Genomic DNA, 17862 nt, shown 5'->3' on the forward strand with positions numbered 1-17862 from the left:
TACTTGCTTTGACCGTATCACAGTCTTGGCAAGGACAGAATCCTATGGAGGCCACGTCTCTATTTCCTAGCTATATTAATTTGTGTTTTAAAAAAAAAACACTTTAATTATTTTAAATAATGATTATATTCAAATAAATAGGTAAAGAAATACTGGTACTATATAGTCTATATTCATATAAAATGTTCAGGAATAGGTATTATTTATTTATTTTCTCTATGATTTAAGCATTTAAACTTTCCTAATTTTCGTTAGGAATATATATCAATACCTTTTTGAAACAATATTATATCCCCTTTCAAAAATCATACTCATGTCTTAATTCAAATCATGGAAATGAATTTATAAAAGAAGATAAACAGTAAAACAGAAAGCTTTACCACTTGTTAAGATTAAATTAAAGTTAATCACGGTCATTTTTTGGAATCTAATCATTATTACCTTATCCTTCAAGAGTTTTTCACATCATATGATTTAAAAATCTCTTGATTTATTTTGTATTTTACAATTGTTGTGTTTGGATTAAAATCAAATGTGGATTTAGGGATAAATTATGGGAAGGGTTTTGGAGTGTAGTACGAAATCTAAGCTCCCATGACTCTGCATGTCCCTATTCTCATGCCCAGAGAGATAAAAGAGAGAGCTTTAAAAACAGTGTATCACTCACTGTACTTTTCTTCACTGCTGCAACCTTCCAAAAGAATACTGTGTACATCATTTATATAAAGATTGGGGTTTGTTGTGTTCGTACTTCCAAATCATTGTGTATTTTACAAGTTTTCCAGACAATGAATGGTGAAATTTGAGGTGGTGAGAGATGTTTTCCTCGAGATTTGAGTAGAAGAGGAGAGAAGCAAAGGGAAACGAAAGTGAGGGGAGGGGAAGCGTTATTTCCTTTTTCCATGGATTACGAACGAATCGAGAAGACCCAGGTGGGATTTCCTCTCTCTCTCTCTCTTTCTGATTTTCCCAGCTCGGAAAATGGTTGCGTTTCTCGCTTACCAAACAGGGTTTCTCTGGTGATTTCTAGTCCTTTTGGGTTTTGTGGGGAAGAAGGGAAATGTAAAGCGATAATGGACAGTTTTCAGATTTCTTCCCGGCTAACGATGATCTTGTTGATTTCGTTTCACGTTTTCGATGTTTTTGGAAATTTTCTCGCTTTCGCCTCAGAATGTGTCGTTTTCTCGCCCTCCAAACAGGGGGCGCTTTTGGAAAAGTTGTATAGAAGCAGAACACGAACCGTCATTTTCAAACTCCATCTTCTCTGCTACCCACATCCGTTTTCGATCTGGAGAATCTCGCTTCAACAATTTTATCATCCCTTTATCTTCCTTGGATTTGTGGGTTTTAACCTGAGATTAACTCTCTTCTCTGTCATGAATATGCCATTGTCATAGTCTGGTGGCGGCGGATTCTCTCCGGGAAAACTCAGGAGCATGTTAATGGGAGCTGAGAGAAGGAAGAAACAAGAAGAGCTTGAATTTTCTCCCGCACTGAGATCTGGGCCAAATCAAATTGATGATCCTGGTAAGATTTCTCCCTTTTTTTGCTTTCTGGAATCTAGGGTTTGTGGTGGAGCCCGTAATGATCGAGTCAAGGTCTTTCCTTTTTTGTATCCGCCAATGGATTACCACTTTTACGAGCTGGAATCTCAGGTTTAAGAAACGGGTTTTTGTTTGTTTTGGCTGGTTTTCTCGGCAACCAAACATAAACATACTAAAGTAGCCTTCTTTCAGAAACGAGTCAACAAATCTGGTCAAGGGCTTTGCTCTCTTCTCAGTGCAATGGGGATTGTGTGTATGTGTGGTGTAATCATTGTTGATTGTGTTCCTTTGCAGCTGTTAATGGATCGGATGATTGCAAAGACGTAGATGTTGTGAGTGATCATAGACCGAGGGATCAATCTCTGCTCAACTCTCGAGCTGGACTTCAAGTTCAAGAGCATCTTCTGGATTATAACAATGGGGATGAAGCCATGTGCTTTTCGACATCCGTTTTCGAGTTCCAGAAGGCAGAAAAGGCTCCCCAGAGAATACCCATTGGACCATTCTCTAAGCCAACTCCTTCCAAATGGGACGATGCCCAGAAATGGATAGCGAGCCCCACGCCTAATCGATCCAAGGCGGGGCAGATTCAGGTTCCCGGGTCTAAGAAAGCGCCTACCTTTGGTTATGGAAGCCGCCAATTCTCTATGAAGATGGTCGAAGTTTCGGATCAGAAAATGGTTGATTTCGAAGAACCACATACAAAGAGAATAGATGTATCCGAGGCTAAAAAGGTCGACCCGTATAAAACAGCTGTTGAATCATATGTCAAGCCAGTTCTCATGGTTGAGAACACTGTTTCAGAAACAGCGAGTAAAGTCCTACTGTTTCTTGAGTTTGGTTGTAACCCGCTCTTGTCATATTCTTACCTCTATGCCTTTGGCCTGCTTGCAGTTAATCTTAGTCAGCATGACTCATCAATCTCCACTGCATTTATTCAACCCCCTCCAACAGCCAGATCAGTGTCGATGAGGGACATGGGAACAGAGATGACGCCCATTGCTAGCCAAGAACCTTCCAGAACCGGGACACCGGTTAGGGCAACAACTCCAATCCGAAGTCCGATCTCTTCCATGCCTTCAAGTCCCGGGAGACAAGCAACGGCATTCCCCATGAATCTTGACGGTTTAGGGATGGGGACAAACAAGGAGATGTCGGAGAAGGAGCTTCAGATCAAAACCAGGAGAGAGATTATGATGCTGGGTACACAGCTTGGTAAATTGAATATTGCTGCATGGGCTAGCAAAGAGGAGGAAGACAATGATGCTTCATCATCGCTGAAAACCCGAGCTTCCGAACAAGCTGTGAAAACTGCCTCTGAAGCTCGTGCAAATGCGTGGGAAGAGGCGGAAAAGGCTAAGTACTTGGCTAGGTACCTTTCCTTTTTTATCTGCTGTGGAAAGGCTACATAATGCTATATATTGATTCGCTTGTAGTTTCTGCATATCGGTTTGGAGGATTCATGGTCATATGCTGAAAAATCCCTGCACATAAAAAACACATGCACACTTGTATATTTTTCCAGGTTCAAACGTGAAGAAATGAAAATTCAAGCATGGGAGAATCATCAGAATGCGAAATCTGAAGCCGAAATGAGGAAAATAGAGGTAACGTTGTAAACTCGAAGGCGATATCAAGGCGTAGGATTTCTAAACACCATCAAAGCATATGCAGACTATGTATAGACTCATGTTCAGGGCAGTAGGCTTTGAACCATTTGATGAGGTGAATTCTTGAATTGCAGGTGGAAGTTGAGAGGATAAAGGGGAAAGCACAAGACAGGTTAATGAAGAAAATAGCGGCAGTCAGCCACAAAGCTGAGGAGAAAAGAGCGGCTGCTGAGGCCAAGAGAGACTGTGAAGCGGCCAAGACAGAGAAACAGGCCGACCAGATCAGAAAGACTGGCAAAGTGCCCTCTTCTTTCTCTTGCTTCTGGTTATGTTCTTGATACAGTCAAGAACCAAATGGAACTCATGGATAATGTATTATGCATATTTGTGTATTTGTGTGCGTGTGTGTATATATATGCAACTGTAACGATCAGCCGTTGGGAAAATGATGTCCTGTAATGAAATTTTGGGAATTTTAAGGAGAGTAAGGACAATATTGGTTTAATTTCTATCTAAATTGATATATTTGTGGACACGCGGTTAGATCCAGATGGAGTTCAAGATCTCTCAACGAAATTGAGTACAAATTTGGGTATAAAGTTGTATGCCACGTGTAGATAACCAGTACGCAAATAGGAATACACCAATACGACGAAAATGGGTATAAATTTGTATAAAAAATACGTATAGAAACTTTCAGCGACCACATTGTTTATATATATGCACATCCCAAATCATAGAAGGGAACCTCATCTATTTTCTCCTCGCGAACACAAGGGAAAAATAACGAACAAAAAGGGAACATTGCTCACAGCTGATACACTCGAAGCTCCCTCCTGGTTCCCTCTCTGTGGCGTCTCCTTCTTCTTCTCACGCTCGAGGCACTCGTATCGGTTTCCGATTCTGGGTTTCTCGCAAGTTTCTATCTTTTTCCAGTGTTTCGATCTGAAGTCGTAGGAACTACTAGGGTTTGTAGAGTGGAACGATGGATAGAATCATGTCCGCGCCTGCGACACAGCAACAGCAGCCTCAAAAGCAACCGGCGGCTGCCGCAACCGCTGAGGAAGAAGCCCTTAAGAGGAACACTGATTGCGTCTACTTTCTCGCGTCTCCTTTAACCTGCAAGAAGGTGTTTGTTTTTATCTATTTCTTGCAGATCTTTCGCGGTTTCTGCTTTAATTAGGTTTTCGGATTTGGGGATCTGAGCTTTCTTCCGGCCAATTTCGTGTCGTTTCGTCCTGTGTGTTTCGTTCGATTGGCTGATGCCTTAATAGGGTTTCTAATTTTTATGTAGTTTCGACTTCTGTTTGATATTTGCTTGATGGGTTTGTTTGCTTAATGCAGCTTAAGCTGCGGGGCCTGTTTGTTTCCGATTAGATCTGATGGATTCATGTTAATATTCAACAGCTTTGGCATTGGATTGATATCCAGTACCAAGCCTTATTAATAGGTTTTCGCTCAAAATTTTTCGTATAGGTTTGTATTCGGTGAAAGAGACATAGGCGAAGCTCATAGTTTGTTCTCTTTATGACCGTGTCTTACGCTTTCTAATATCTTAGTGGCTCCAATACGTGATTTTCTTCTGTTACATGTGTGAATAGCCAGTGATTGTTTTTCTTTAATTACGCAGGGAAGTGAGTGTGAGTACCGTCACAGTGAATATGCGCGTGTCAATCCACGAGATTGCTATTACTGGTTAAATGGCAATTGTTTGAATCACAAATGTGGCTTTCGACATCCTGTGAGTAATTATCTTCCTTCGCATAGGTTTCTGGTTAAGTTCGAGTAAATGTTTTTGTGCTTATATTGTGGTGTTTGTGTCTGTTTTTTTCACAGCCCTTGGATGGCTTGTTGGGGAACCAGGGAGGTACTCCTGCTGGTCCTTCACCTGCACAGGCTCCTCTCAGTGCTGGAAAACAAGCAGTTCCATGTGTTTTCTTTCAAAAGGGTATGTGCATAAAAGGAGATAGATGTGCCTTCGTGCATGTGCCCATCCCAGCTACTAATAAAATGCAGCAGCAGCCCATGGAACCTGCACCTTCTTCTGAACCTCAGTCTTCCAAAAAGCCATTTGAGAAGGTCACCGAGGAGAAGAAATTTCCTTCTGCTAATCTCTCAAAGGGGGCTGCACCGAAAGTTACAAATTCTGGCCGAGGAGACAGCAGAAGGGTAGAGAGATATGTACCACAACATAGGGGCTTTGAGACTGTTGGGCAGAAAAAAGCAGTGGGTGTTCCTTTGTTTACTGGTGGCAGCCACTCTACTCAATTGCTTCAGGCACATGGGTCTGATGATAAAATCAGCTTTCAAAATGATAATGAACCAAATGATGTTTTGAGGGAGGCTTCTCCTGGGGTTGATGTTGGAGAGGACTTTGACGTTCTTGTGGATAATGAGCTCAGAGACTCTGAGTGTTACCATGGTGAGGATCGATATGGTAGAAGAGGTCAGGATGGTAGGAACTCGGTGAATGAATACCATCCGGATTTCAATGATGTACCTGATGGTGATGCAGAAGCATATCGTGGTTTTGATCGCTACAATCATATGCAAGACAGGCAGTATGCTTGGGACCACCCCCGGGCTTCCGCTGAGAGAGAAGATCATTTGGAAAGAAGAGTTTATTCGACAGATGAGAAGTCAGACCACATCCCAGAATCTGATTTAAGACACCGATTGTCAAAGCATAGGAGAGGTAATGGCCCAATATCAGATGTTGGTTGTGAGGATGGCCCTGACTATTCGGAACGAGGTTTTGCAGATCCCCGTAAGGACCCGCTGCAAGAAAGCTTCATTAGCAGCCGTCTTCAAGGTAGAATTAAGCTTCCTGGGAGAGTCAACGGCGGTGATGGTCACTTTGAGAGGGGATCACGGTGGGGAAGGAACAGAAGCCAATTGTCACCGGGAAGGCAAGGTAGGTTCCGGGATAGAATTAGAGGGAATGTAGAAGAGAACCATTGCAATGATCAGGAAAGAGTCACTACTTGCCCTCCATGGATGAGAAGAAGAGAAATGGAAGATGAAAGAAACTATGATTTCCCAGCTCCTAAAAGGCTTGCAGAATTGAGGAGCAGGAAAGAGGAAAGTAAGGCGGAACGATCACATAGGAAAAGGAAAAGCTCGGAGGATCATCGTCGTCAGGAATCTCATGATTCATTTGTGGCTCCATTACCTCTGAGTGAAATTCTCAAGAGAAAAAGAGCAGCTGTGACTGAGAAAAACGGTATGATCCAAGAAACAAAACCGGAGTACCGAGATGCTATCACCATAACCAAGGAAGAAGGTGGGCACGAGTCTAAGCTTGCAGTGGAAGACAAACCCGAGAATTCTCAAGAGAAAAAGAGCAGCTGTCACTGAGAAAAACGGTATGATCCAAGAAACAAAACCGGAGTACCGAGATGCTATCACCATAACCAAGGAAGAAGGTGGGCACGAGTCTAAGCTTGCAGTGGAAGACAAACCCGAGCTTGGTCATGACCAGTCCTCTGAACCACAACAAACTCATGAAGCCGAGATGACAGATGAGGGAACTATGGCTGAGGATCAAGCCTATGAAGGCATGGCAGAGGACCAAACCTATGAGGGTGATGACCCGAATGGTGAGTATTATTACGAGCAAGGATATGAAGAAGATGGGGAATACAATTACGAAGAAGGTGAGAATGCAGAAGAGGATTATGCAGGAGGAGTGGATGTGGAAGGAGGGGAAGCAGGAGAAGAAGATGGTGGCAATGAGTTTGCGAAGAAGATAGATGTCATGTTGTGATATATAAACAATAAAGAAGAAGCTTTGGTGTGGTGAAGCTTGTTCCTTGGAGGAGAGATTGGTTATGATGTTGTGATGTAAAAAAAATTGTAACCTTTTTCACTGCAACGTTGACAGGAACTTCAACGAGTTTTTAGAGACATTGTTCTGTAGTGTGTCTTGTCTTGGAGTTAGAGTTATGGCAGAAAATGTTTAACGCAGCTTGTAGAAGAAAGAAATGAAACGTACCTTGATTTACTCGAAGCTTCTATTGGGTAATTATTTTTTCTTTATTGTTTGCGTACAAATTTTCATCCCTTTCGTTATAAATTGCATTCACATATACAAAGAAAATGTCTTCCATAGAATTGTGTTAAATGTGTTTTTTATTTATGGGTTAATTGGGCTCATTTCTCTGGGCTTATAAAGATCCAAGCTTGCATCGGCCCATGGACCAACAGGTTTCTCAGGAAGAAGAAACGAGAATAAAAGGAAATGCATGTTTCAGTGAGGACAATGTTAGTTTAATTTCTTTCTGAATTGATATATTTGTGGACGAGAAGTGGATATCATAGTTCCCAAACACGCGGTTAGATCCAGAGGGTTTGAGATCTGGATGAAATTGAGAATAAATTTGGGCATGAAGTCGTATGCCACGTGTGGATAATCAGTACACACATTAGGAATACAGCAATATACGCCGAAATTGGTACAAGTTTGTATAAAAATACGTATAGCAACATTACAGCGACCTCATCGTCTATATGTGTACACATCCCAAATCCTAGAAGAGAACCTCTCATCTATTTTCTCCTACGCGAACGAAAGAGGGAAATAAGGAACAAAAAGGGCTCACACACTAGAAGCTCCCTCCCTCGTGTTCCCTCTCTGTGGCGGCTCCTCCTCCTCACACTCGAGGCTCTCGTGCCGGTTTTCCGATTCTGGGTTTCTCGCGAGTTTCGATCTTTTGTCTAGTGTTTCGATCTGAAATCGTAGGATCTACTAGGGTTTGCAGAGTGGAACGATGGATAGAACCATGTTCGCGCCTGCGACGCAGCAACAGCAGCCTCAAAAGCAACCGGCGGGGGCAGCAACTGCTGAGGAAGAAGCCCTTAAGAGGAACACCGATTGCGTCTACTTTCTCGCGTCTCCTTTAACCTGCAAGAAGGTGTTTGTTTTTATCCACTTCTTGCAGATCTTTCGCGGTTTCTGCTTTAATTAGGTTTTCGGATTTCGGGATCTGAGCTTTCTTTCGGCCAATTTCGTGTCGTTTCGTCCTATGTGTTTCGTTCGATTGGCTGATACCTTAACCTATGATACTAGGGTTTCTAATTTTTATGTAGTTTCGACTTCTGTTTGATATTTGCTTGATGGGTTTGTTTGCTTAATGCAGCTTAAGCTGCGGGGCCTGTTTGTTTCCGATTAGATCTGATGGATTCATGCTAATATTCAACAGCTTTGGCATTGGATTGATATCATGTACCAAGCCTTTTTAATAGATTTCTGATTCTTCTATTGCTCAAAATGTTCGTGTATATTTGTATTCGGTGAAAGAGACATAGGCGAAGCTCATAGTTTGATCTACTTATGGACTGTGTCTTACGCTTTCTAGTATCTTAGTGGTTGCAATACGTATTTTCCTTCTGTTACATGTGTGAATAGCCGGTGATTGTTTTTCTTTAATTACATTCTTTTCTTTTTCTCTTTTGGCAGGGAAGCGAGTGTGAGTACCGTCACAGTGAATATGCGCGTGTCAACCCACGTGATTGCTATTACTGGTTAAATGGCAATTGTTTGAATTTCAAATGTGGCTTTCGACATCCCGTGAGTTTACTATCTTCCTCAGCATAGGTTTCTGTTTAAGCTCGTGCAAGTGTTTTTGTGCTTATATTGTGGCTTTTGTGTCTGTTTTATTTTTTTATAGCCTTTGGATGGCTTGTTGGGGAACCAAGGAGGTGCTCCTACTGGTCCTTCACATGCACAAGCTCCTCTAAGTGCTGGAAAACAAGCAGTTCCTTGTGTTTTCTTTCAAAAGGGTATGTGCATAAAAGGAGATAGATGTGCTTTTGTGCATGTGCCCGTCCCAGCTGCTAATAAAATGCAGCAGCAGCCCGTGGAAACTGCACCTGCTACTGAACCTCAGTCTTCCAAAAAGCCATTTCAGAAGGTCACCGAGGTGAAGAAATTTCCTTCTGCTAATCTCTCAAAGGCAGTTAAAGCCCACGTTGACAAGGGGGCTACACCGAAAGTCACAGATGCTGGCTTAGGAGATAGTAGAAGGGTGGAGAGATATGTACCACATCATGTGGGCTATGACTATGAGACTGTTGGGCAGAAAAAAGCAGTGGGTGTTCCTTTGTTTACTGGCGGAGGCCACTCTACTCCATTGCTTAAGACACATGGGTCTGATGATAATATCAGCTTTCAAAATGGTAATGACCCAAATGATGTTTTAAGGGAGTCTTCTCCTGGGTTTGACGCTGGAGAGGACTTTGACGTTCTTGTGGATAATGAGCTCAGAGACTCCGAGTATTATCATGGTGATGATAGATATGGTAGAAGAGCTCAGGATGGTAGGAACTCGGTGAATGAATACCATCCAGATTTCAATGCTGTACCTGATGTTGATGCAGAAGCATATCGTGGGTTTGACCGCTACAATCACACGCAAGACAGACAGTATGCTTGGGACCACCACCGGGCTTCCGCTGAGAGAGGAGATAATTTGGAAGGAAGGGTTTATTTGACTGATGAGATGCCAGACCACGTCCCAGAATCTGATTTAAGACACCGATTGTCAAAGCATAGGAGAGGTAATGGCCCAAGATCAGATGTCGGTTGTGAAGATGCCCCTGACTATTCAGAACGAGGTTTTGCAGATTCCCATAACGACCCGCTGCAAGAGAGTTTCATTAGCAGCCGTCTTCAAGGTAGAATTAAGCTTCCTGGGAGAGTCAACAGCGGTGATGCTCACTTTGAGAGGGGAATACGGTGGGGAAGGAACAGAAGCCAATTGTCACCGGGAAGGCAAGGTAGGTTCCAGGATAGAATTAGAGGTAGTGTAGAAGAGAACCATTGCAATGATGAGGAAAGAGGCACTCCTTGCCCTCCATGGATGAGAAGAAGAGAAATGGAAGATGAAAGGAACTCTGATTTCCCAGCTCCTAAAAGGCTTGCAGAACTGAGGAGCAGGAAAGAGGAAAGTAAGGCGGAACGATCACATAGGAAAAGGAAAAGCTCGGAGGATCATCGTCGTCAGGAATCTCATGATTCATTTGTGGCTCCATTACCTCTGAGTGAAATTCTCAAGAGAAAAAGAGCAGCTGTGACTGAGAAAAACGGTGTGATCCAAGAAACAAAACAGGAAGACCGAGATGCTACCACCATTGCCAAGGAAGAAGGTGGGCATGAGCCCAAGCCTGCAGTGGAAGACAAACCGGAGCTTGGTCATGACCAGTCCTCTGAACCACAACAAACTCATGAACCCGAGAAGACAGATGAGGGAACTATGGCTGAGGATCAAGCCTATGAAGGCATGGCAGAGGACCAAGCCTATGAGGGTGATGACCCGAATGGTGAGTATTATTACGAGCAAGGATATGAAGAAGATGGGGAATACAATTATGAAGAAGGTGAGAATGCAGAAGTGGAGTATGCAGAAGGAGGAGCGGATGTGGAAGGAGGGGAAGAAGGAGAAGAAGATGGTGGCAATGAGTTTGCAAAGAAGATAGACGTCATGTTCTGATATATAACCAATAAAAAAAAAAGAAGCTTTGGTGTGGTGAAGCTTCTTCCTTGAAGGAGAGATTGGTCATTGTGTGCAACGTTGACGGGAACTTCAACGAGTTTTGGATATTGGAGACATTGTTTTCAGTGTGTCTTGTCTTGCAGTTATGAGAGACGATGTTCCTGTCGGAAAGAGAGCAAATAACGCAGCTGTTTTTGTTTTGCTTTTTATATTTGTAACAGTAGAAGAAAGTAATGAAATGGTGAAAACCTTGATTTACTCATACACGTCTATTGGGTAATTAATTTTTCTTTATTTTTTTCTACAGTTTTTATTTTTTTTATTTAAGCCCTTTCTGTATATATGTATGTTTTCTCCCGATACGCGGGCGTCGCGAAGTTCTATCAGCTCCCGATATCTGAGAGGACCAAAAGGGGCTTGAAGGAGGGAAAGTACGTGAACATGACCGATGTACAAAGAGCTTCTTTACCTCATGCGTTATGTGGGAGGGATATTCTTGGTGCCGCCAAAACCGGGTCAGGCAAAACTCTTGCTTTTGTTATACCGGTCAGTTTCGAAACTTGTTTGTAGGATATTCCACTTTGAATTTGTCTATTCTCTGGTCGTGGACTTGCTTCTGCTTGGTTTGAGAGTAATATTGGATAGGAAAATTGAGTTTTCAGTAGACAATTGCTCTGTTATGAAAAGAGTATGCCTGTCCTTTATATTGTTGGAAAGGTATTATCTTTGGATGGTGCTTCCCATGATACTTGAATTTTAAAGAAGCTAATTATGGATTGTAAGCAGTTTGGTTTTTTCTCCTAGGACTCGTTCGGTTCGGGTAGCTTTCGAGCGTAGACGAGAACCATAACGAAATCCTTGGCTTCATAACTGTGTGTTCTGTTCATTGACATCTTTTGGTGGTTGTGTGAAAAATTTAGTAGGATGCTGAAAGGATAAGAAGCCAGCGGTGGACACTGAAAGATAGGTAAGATTCTTCCGATAATATAAACGGCTGCTTACACATTACAATATCATACCATTAGAATAAAACAAAAGGGTACTCAAACAAACTCAGAGAAACCAATGAACGAAGACTCAAACAGCATGTCGGAGAGTCCGTACATGTGTTCTTATTCCCAATACCAAAAACACACACACGCAGAGAAAATGATGAGAGCTCGCGGCGAGAAGATTGATGATAAATGTGAAAACAAAAAACAAAAAAGAGGGCAATATATATATATATATATATAGGCCACTCTACTCCATTGCTTAAGACACATGGGTCTGATGATAATATCAGCTTTCAAAATGGTAATGACCCAAATGATGTTTTAAGGGAGTCTTCTCCTGGGTTTGACGCTGGAGAGGACTTTGACGTTCTTGTGGATAATGAGCTCAGAGACTCCGAGTATTATCATGGTGATGATAGATATGGTAGAAGAGCTCAGGATGGTAGGAACTCGGTGAATGAATACCATCCAGATTTCAATGCTGTACCTGATGTTGATGCAGAAGCATATCGTGGGTTTGACCGCTACAATCACACGCAAGACAGACAGTATGCTTGGGACCACCACCGGGCTTCCGCTGAGAGAGGAGATAATTTGGAAGGAAGGGTTTATTTGACTGATGAGATGCCAGACCACGTCCCAGAATCTGATTTAAGACACCGATTGTCAAAGCATAGGAGAGGTAATGGCCCAAGATCAGATGTCGGTTGTGAAGATGCCCCTGACTATTCAGAACGAGGTTTTGCAGATTCCCATAACGACCCGCTGCAAGAGAGTTTCATTAGCAGCCGTCTTCAAGGTAGAATTAAGCTTCCTGGGAGAGTCAACAGCGGTGATGCTCACTTTGAGAGGGGAATACGGTGGGGAAGGAACAGAAGCCAATTGTCACCGGGAAGGCAAGGTAGGTTCCAGGATAGAATTAGAGGTAGTGTAGAAGAGAACCATTGCAATGATGAGGAAAGAGGCACTCCTTGCCCTCTGACTCGCACGTCCTCCCCTCCACTCCCATCTCTCCTATAATTTTACATTATTAACTTTCCATTAGTGTGTGTGTGTATATATATAGAGTCCATCCATCCAATATATATGTATATGTATGTGTGTATTGATACATACAAAGTGGGTATATTGGACCGATCATAGTACAGTGCATGTATACGTCAATGCCTATTGTCCTTGCACTTTTTTCCCCAAGAAACTTGCTACTTGGTGAAAAACTAACGAACAAATATTTGAACTTAACAGTAGATTCCAACCTGAGATCCCATGCTATGCATGGGACACTATACGCATGCTAACATGCATGCCACATCATCAGGTGATATAAACACGTGCCTAGTGTGTGTGCACTGTGTAAAATAATATATATGAACCTGTGGCAATGAGGAGCATGAACACAAGGAGAACAGCTGAAACCAAACGCAAAGAGAGCTTCATATTATTTGGTGATTACTTGAACAGAGAGAGAGAGAGAGAGAGAGAGAGAGAGAGAGAGAGAGAGAGAGAGAGAGATCTTTGGGTGAGTGTGGAGCTGAGGGAGTGGGCATTATATATAATGGTTCTAAAGTGACTAAAAGAGCTTAGAACGATCCAGAATAAAGTTCGCAATAATGCATTTTATTATTTTTATGAAAAGAAAAAAAAAGGAATTATTAAATGGTAAATCTTTTTTATTCCTTTTCTCGATACTGACCACGCGAAAAAACCAAAACAAATGAACGACTGGTACACTTGCTTTCAAAAATAAATATTAATTTTCAATATCTGATATATTTACCAAAAGAATGAGGAAAAAAATACAAAAAAAAAAGACAAATTATAAAAGAAAAAAGGGACAAATCTGATATATAAATTGGTTTAAAAAAGCCTAAGTGGCAGACAAAAGCTGCTTTAAAGAGATCATTTTATGTGATTTCTAACAAATCCGCGCTGTACACATTTTCATGCCACTTCACAATGCTCGCATTCTGATCATGAAAGTGAGTTCTTGATCTCTGACACGATTTTAGATACGGTCATATAAATTATTATATACATTAACAAATTTAGATAAATTAAGGGTGTATGATGTATGTAGTGTAATTATAAATTTACGTTATATATATGGTTAAAAAGGGATAAAAATGCATATTAGTGTCCCAAATATAATGTTTTTTTTGGTAATGTGTACACTTTTTTTTATTTTGTTTAAAAAAATTTATGGGTAACAAACTAACAACTGATAATCAAATATCTAATTAATCAGGAATGCGTTGGCTTAGATTTTATGGTAAATAATAAATAAGATAAACACAGCCGTAAGAAGATCGATCAAAATTAATTTAATATAAAATTAACTGACTTTTTCTAAATATTAAAAAAAAGGAAATTAGGTTGTTGGTGGGCTTTTATGGGTTTCTGGAACAGGCCCAAGTTGAAGGCTTTGTATACTTCAATGGCCATTTTCGGTTTTTTTTTTTTTTTTTTTTTTTTTCAAAAAAATTGGATATTGGTCCAAAATCAAGTCACCCCTCACACCAGAGCAGATATGAAATTTTTATATTAAAGAGACTGAAAGATCATACACTTAAGTGTCCAAATGTAGAATGTAATAAAATAGACATCTCAACAGCAAAAAAAAAACGACAAAAGAACAGAGATTCTGTGTCCAAGATTACAACCACCAAGCCAGATATAACTTAAACCTGATATCTGATTAACCACTTAGCCACGTGACAGAGATCATGGAATTCGCCAGCCCAGATTGCTCAAATGTCAAGTTAGACTCATAGTCCAGAGTCTTAGCCGCACCTGGGAACGGTTGCGTCAGCTTGAACGGCTTCCTCTCTGGTTCCTCGAGCTGTGAATTGCAGAACGACCACAAAAGCTGCACCATTTAAGACACAGAACAAACAACAGAATCTAAGACAGGACACGATCAAGAATCCAATGGAAGGTTTTGTCAGATGGGTAAGTCTCTTCGGATATGAACCTGAATAGGGTCGGTTTTGAGGAAGTTCCTCTGAAGCCTTTTCCCGTTCGGGAGACGAATACCAACTCTGCATAGAACACTGGGGTTCCCCTTGGGTTCTTCCGGCAGTGGTGGGAATGAAGGCATGGAGTTTGACAAATCAGTCCCCTCTTTTTCAGGCATGGTCGAGGTTTTCTCTTCGGCTGTTGCTTTATCTGATGATTCTTCCATGTTCTCCAATGAAGCAGCTAATGCCCTCTGCAGTTCCTCTTCTTCGTCATTCGGGACATCCGCTGCAAATGATGCATAAATCAGTAAAGGATCAATCTTTTCTAACATATTGGGATTGTGGATTGTACTGCAAGAAGCAGATCAAGTTTCTGGATTTGAAAACGGTTGGGTGAAAATTCGAGCCAACACCTTTGGTTTTTGAATGAGGAGTCAATGAACTGCCTCTTGGTCGTTTCTTAGACAGAGAAGCAAGATGATCCCGAGGGCCGCCATCCATGAACGGTACTAAATCCTACAGTTAGAGGACATGCATTATTGATTCGATATCCAGAGACGATTAAACAGAGTTGTTGTGTTGTACGAATATTATTACCTCGAGCAATGTCTCAGGCTCGATCACTCCACACCACAACCGCATCTTTTGGCCAGTGGTCGGATCAATCACGAGCACCACAGGAATGGATTCAAGCTTGTAGTATGTGCAGACCTTCCGACCCTCCGTTGTATCTTCATAAACCTAGTTCCAAAAAAAAATGATCATTTATCACTGTTTATCTACATTGTAAGAGATTCGAGCAAGCAGAAATTCGGAGATAGATATTACACTTACTTGCCAGAAGATGAAATTGGCTTTGATGGTTTGAGAAACAGCCTCATTAGCCCATGTATCTCGATTAAGCTTTAGAAAGAAGCATTGCGCAAGAAGTTAAGATGCAAGTGCTGAGATTACAAGTCCAAAGCACACAATCAACTGTGAAAGAATTACCATGTGAGAGCTAAACTCTGTTGTAGATTGCAAGTTCACAAGAAGCCATTTATCCTGAGCAGAAGCAGCTGATTTAGCCTGGACAAGAACATTTAAAGGGGTCAGAGAAAGCATGCAACAAGCAATCACTGAGGCAATATTAGCACTTGACTGGATGATCCTATGAGCTGAAAACAAACCCTATTATACAGGAGATTAGGTACCTGTTCAAATGACCCACTGAACATCAGGTGGAAAGGAGGACGGTACAACGAGGCCAGGCTGTCTCGAGGAGCGGCCACTTCTGATCCCGAGGCTGATGCAGAGGAAGCGCCCTGATCTGGTTCCCAAACCCCGGGGCGTTTTGCCTCCTCACTGAAGTCACGGAATGCAACCAAAGGATTTGGTTCATGCCGAGAATTTCCTGCCCTCACAGCCCTATAAGAAATGCAAACAAATATGAGAGTTGCAGTACCCATACTGATCAACGAGATGTAACCAACATAACGTAAAAAATTAGAATGTGAATGTCAGTATACTATTGATTCCTGAGCAAGAGATCACAATCAGTGTGGAATACCCACGGTATATACTTACCATCTACTGACCTTAAAGGCCACAACAAAGGGCAGTACCCCCAAAACTTAAACAAGGATGCAACCACAAAAAAGAAAGAGACTCACCCATAATACATTGGTTCGCCGTAAAGTGTCTCTCTCACGACCGGTAAAGGAGGACGTACTTCATCTGCCTCATTTTGAGTAAGATTTTCATTTACAGGGTTTGAAGCCCCCCTAAGAAATCCAAAATGGGATCAGACAACTTGCAATATAGTGAGTCGAGTACCGACTCATAATTGGAGTACAAAATTCAAAAGAAGTGTAATTTAACATCACATACCCCCGTGACTGATCGGTCACAACATGCTCATTGGATTCTGGCTGAGAGTGTGTAGCAGATGGAAGCATGCCACCTTCACTTCCGACGTAAAAGAGCTGGATTGCTTCATCAAGTTTCCAGCTTGTCGCCTGTTGATCACAAATTCTGTTCATTAAGCACCCTTTTTTTTATTGGAACAACTTGTGACAGATAACAACGAAAATGTAGGCTTGGAATTAGGACGCATGGTGATTATCACCAGTGCAGGCACATCTCAAACAAGGAACTCCCCACTGTTGAACTAAATAGCCAATTGGTTCTCACTCAGTGCAATACAAATTACAAGCTAATATATGATTTGCAGAGAAAAAACGATGAAAGCCATTATTAATACATCACATTTTGTCTAAAATGGCGATGCTATCATATAAATGAATTCAAAATCTCGTTCCTCGATCAACAAGCCATGACACCATTGGAATCGATTCAGTATACTATCCATCACAGAGATCTCGTTCCATGAATCCAAATCAAGCGAGAAATATCAACGCCTCCCTGTATCAACATCTCAGCCGAGATTCCACCCCGGCAGCTCGAATTGAGTCACTAAACCCTAAGCTGGAAAACCCAGAAGCATACACGTACACCCGAAACTGAAAAACCTAAACTATAATCAAATTTAAGTCCTTTGCACGAATCCATCAGCCGATCTTAACACCCAGCCCAAACAATTAAGGAGCTTAAGTCACGAACAGCCTAAGAACCTGCAAAAACTGGCGGGCGGTCTCGGCGGTCTGTCCGACAGCGATCTCAAGGAACGAAGAGACCAATCTCTGCTGGTCACTTGCGGACAGCCTTCCATCCATTGCAAAGCAAGAAATCCTTCAACCCCGCTTGTAGAGCCCCCTAATTTCTAAGAGCCCAGAAGATCAATTGACGAATTTTTTTCTGAATGATCTGAGCAAAAGAAGGACAACCCTTGATTCAACACCAAAGATTCAAGCTTCTTCCACGAGAAAGCGTACTGGGGGAGAAGAATGGAGAACTCGAAGAGTTATCAACCCACGAAAAAAAAGAGTGGGATGAAACTCGAGAAATAGGAATTCTGAGGGACAAAACGGCAAACTCGAATTTCCGGTCGAACATTTTAATTTTTAAGACACATAGTTACCATGTGTTGCTTCGTATCTGGGATTTGCTCCTTTGAAAATTTACGAATTTAGTCTTCTCAAGGGCGGTATAAGCTGTCCCAAGAGCGAGGGTTCGTTTGACATTTCGCAAATATTTTAATTAAAAAATAACCCGTGAATTCAATTTAACGCGTAGCTCTTGGATTTGTTATTGGGCCTGTGAGGCCTGTTATGTGGATCGGCTCGGCCCAAATAAAGGCGCCTCTCTAATAAAGATTGTCCCCC

The 17862-nt window shown here is 41.8% G+C and overlaps 5 protein-coding genes across 5 annotated transcripts; 4 read left to right on the top strand and 1 right to left on the bottom strand.

Annotated features, from left to right (window-relative positions):
• Positions 1-664: 664 nt before the first annotated feature.
• Positions 665-3659, top strand: LOC104824101. Its single transcript, XM_010556049.2, has 6 exons — positions 665-932; positions 1398-1527; positions 1839-2357; positions 2439-2916; positions 3070-3151; positions 3289-3659. Exons 1-6 carry the CDS (start codon positions 903-905, stop codon positions 3490-3492), a joined length of 1443 nt encoding a protein of 480 aa, XP_010554351.1. The 5' UTR covers positions 665-902; the 3' UTR covers positions 3493-3659.
• Positions 3660-3895: 236 nt separating this feature from the next.
• Positions 3896-6484, top strand: LOC104824102 (zinc finger CCCH domain-containing protein 17-like; the record flags this gene model as incomplete). The annotated part of the gene is made up of 3 exons (XM_019203655.1): positions 3896-4283; positions 4785-4895; positions 4991-6484. Coding segments are annotated over exons 1-3 (1749 nt in total), but the record flags the coding sequence as incomplete, so codon positions are not given.
• A 4-nt stretch (positions 6485-6488) lies between these two features.
• LOC109117093 (zinc finger CCCH domain-containing protein 17-like) lies at positions 6489-7157 on the top strand. The gene has a single exon (XM_019203794.1). The coding sequence runs from the start codon at positions 6522-6524 to the stop codon at positions 6918-6920; it is 399 nt and encodes a 132-aa protein (XP_019059339.1). The 5' UTR covers positions 6489-6521; the 3' UTR covers positions 6921-7157.
• A 510-nt stretch (positions 7158-7667) lies between these two features.
• LOC104824107 (zinc finger CCCH domain-containing protein 17-like) lies at positions 7668-10911 on the top strand. Its single transcript, XM_010556058.2, has 3 exons — positions 7668-8067; positions 8613-8723; positions 8824-10911. The coding sequence occupies exons 1-3, from the start codon at positions 7924-7926 to the stop codon at positions 10642-10644; spliced, it is 2076 nt and encodes a 691-aa protein (XP_010554360.1). The 5' UTR covers positions 7668-7923; the 3' UTR covers positions 10645-10911.
• A 3255-nt stretch (positions 10912-14166) lies between these two features.
• Positions 14167-17605, bottom strand: LOC104824106 (plant UBX domain-containing protein 7-like). Its single transcript, XM_010556057.2, has 10 exons — positions 17212-17605; positions 16469-16596; positions 16252-16362; positions 15793-16006; positions 15590-15667; positions 15434-15502; positions 15197-15340; positions 15013-15115; positions 14614-14885; positions 14167-14508 (listed from the first exon to the last, which is right to left on the bottom strand). The coding sequence occupies exons 1-10, from the start codon at positions 17311-17313 to the stop codon at positions 14338-14340; spliced, it is 1392 nt and encodes a 463-aa protein (XP_010554359.1). The 5' UTR covers positions 17314-17605; the 3' UTR covers positions 14167-14337.
• Positions 17606-17862: the final 257 nt, after the last annotated feature.

Source organism: Tarenaya hassleriana, unplaced genomic scaffold, assembly GCF_000463585.1.
Source record: "Tarenaya hassleriana unplaced genomic scaffold, ASM46358v1 Cleome4, whole genome shotgun sequence".
NCBI lineage: Eukaryota > Viridiplantae > Streptophyta > Magnoliopsida > Brassicales > Cleomaceae > Tarenaya > Tarenaya hassleriana.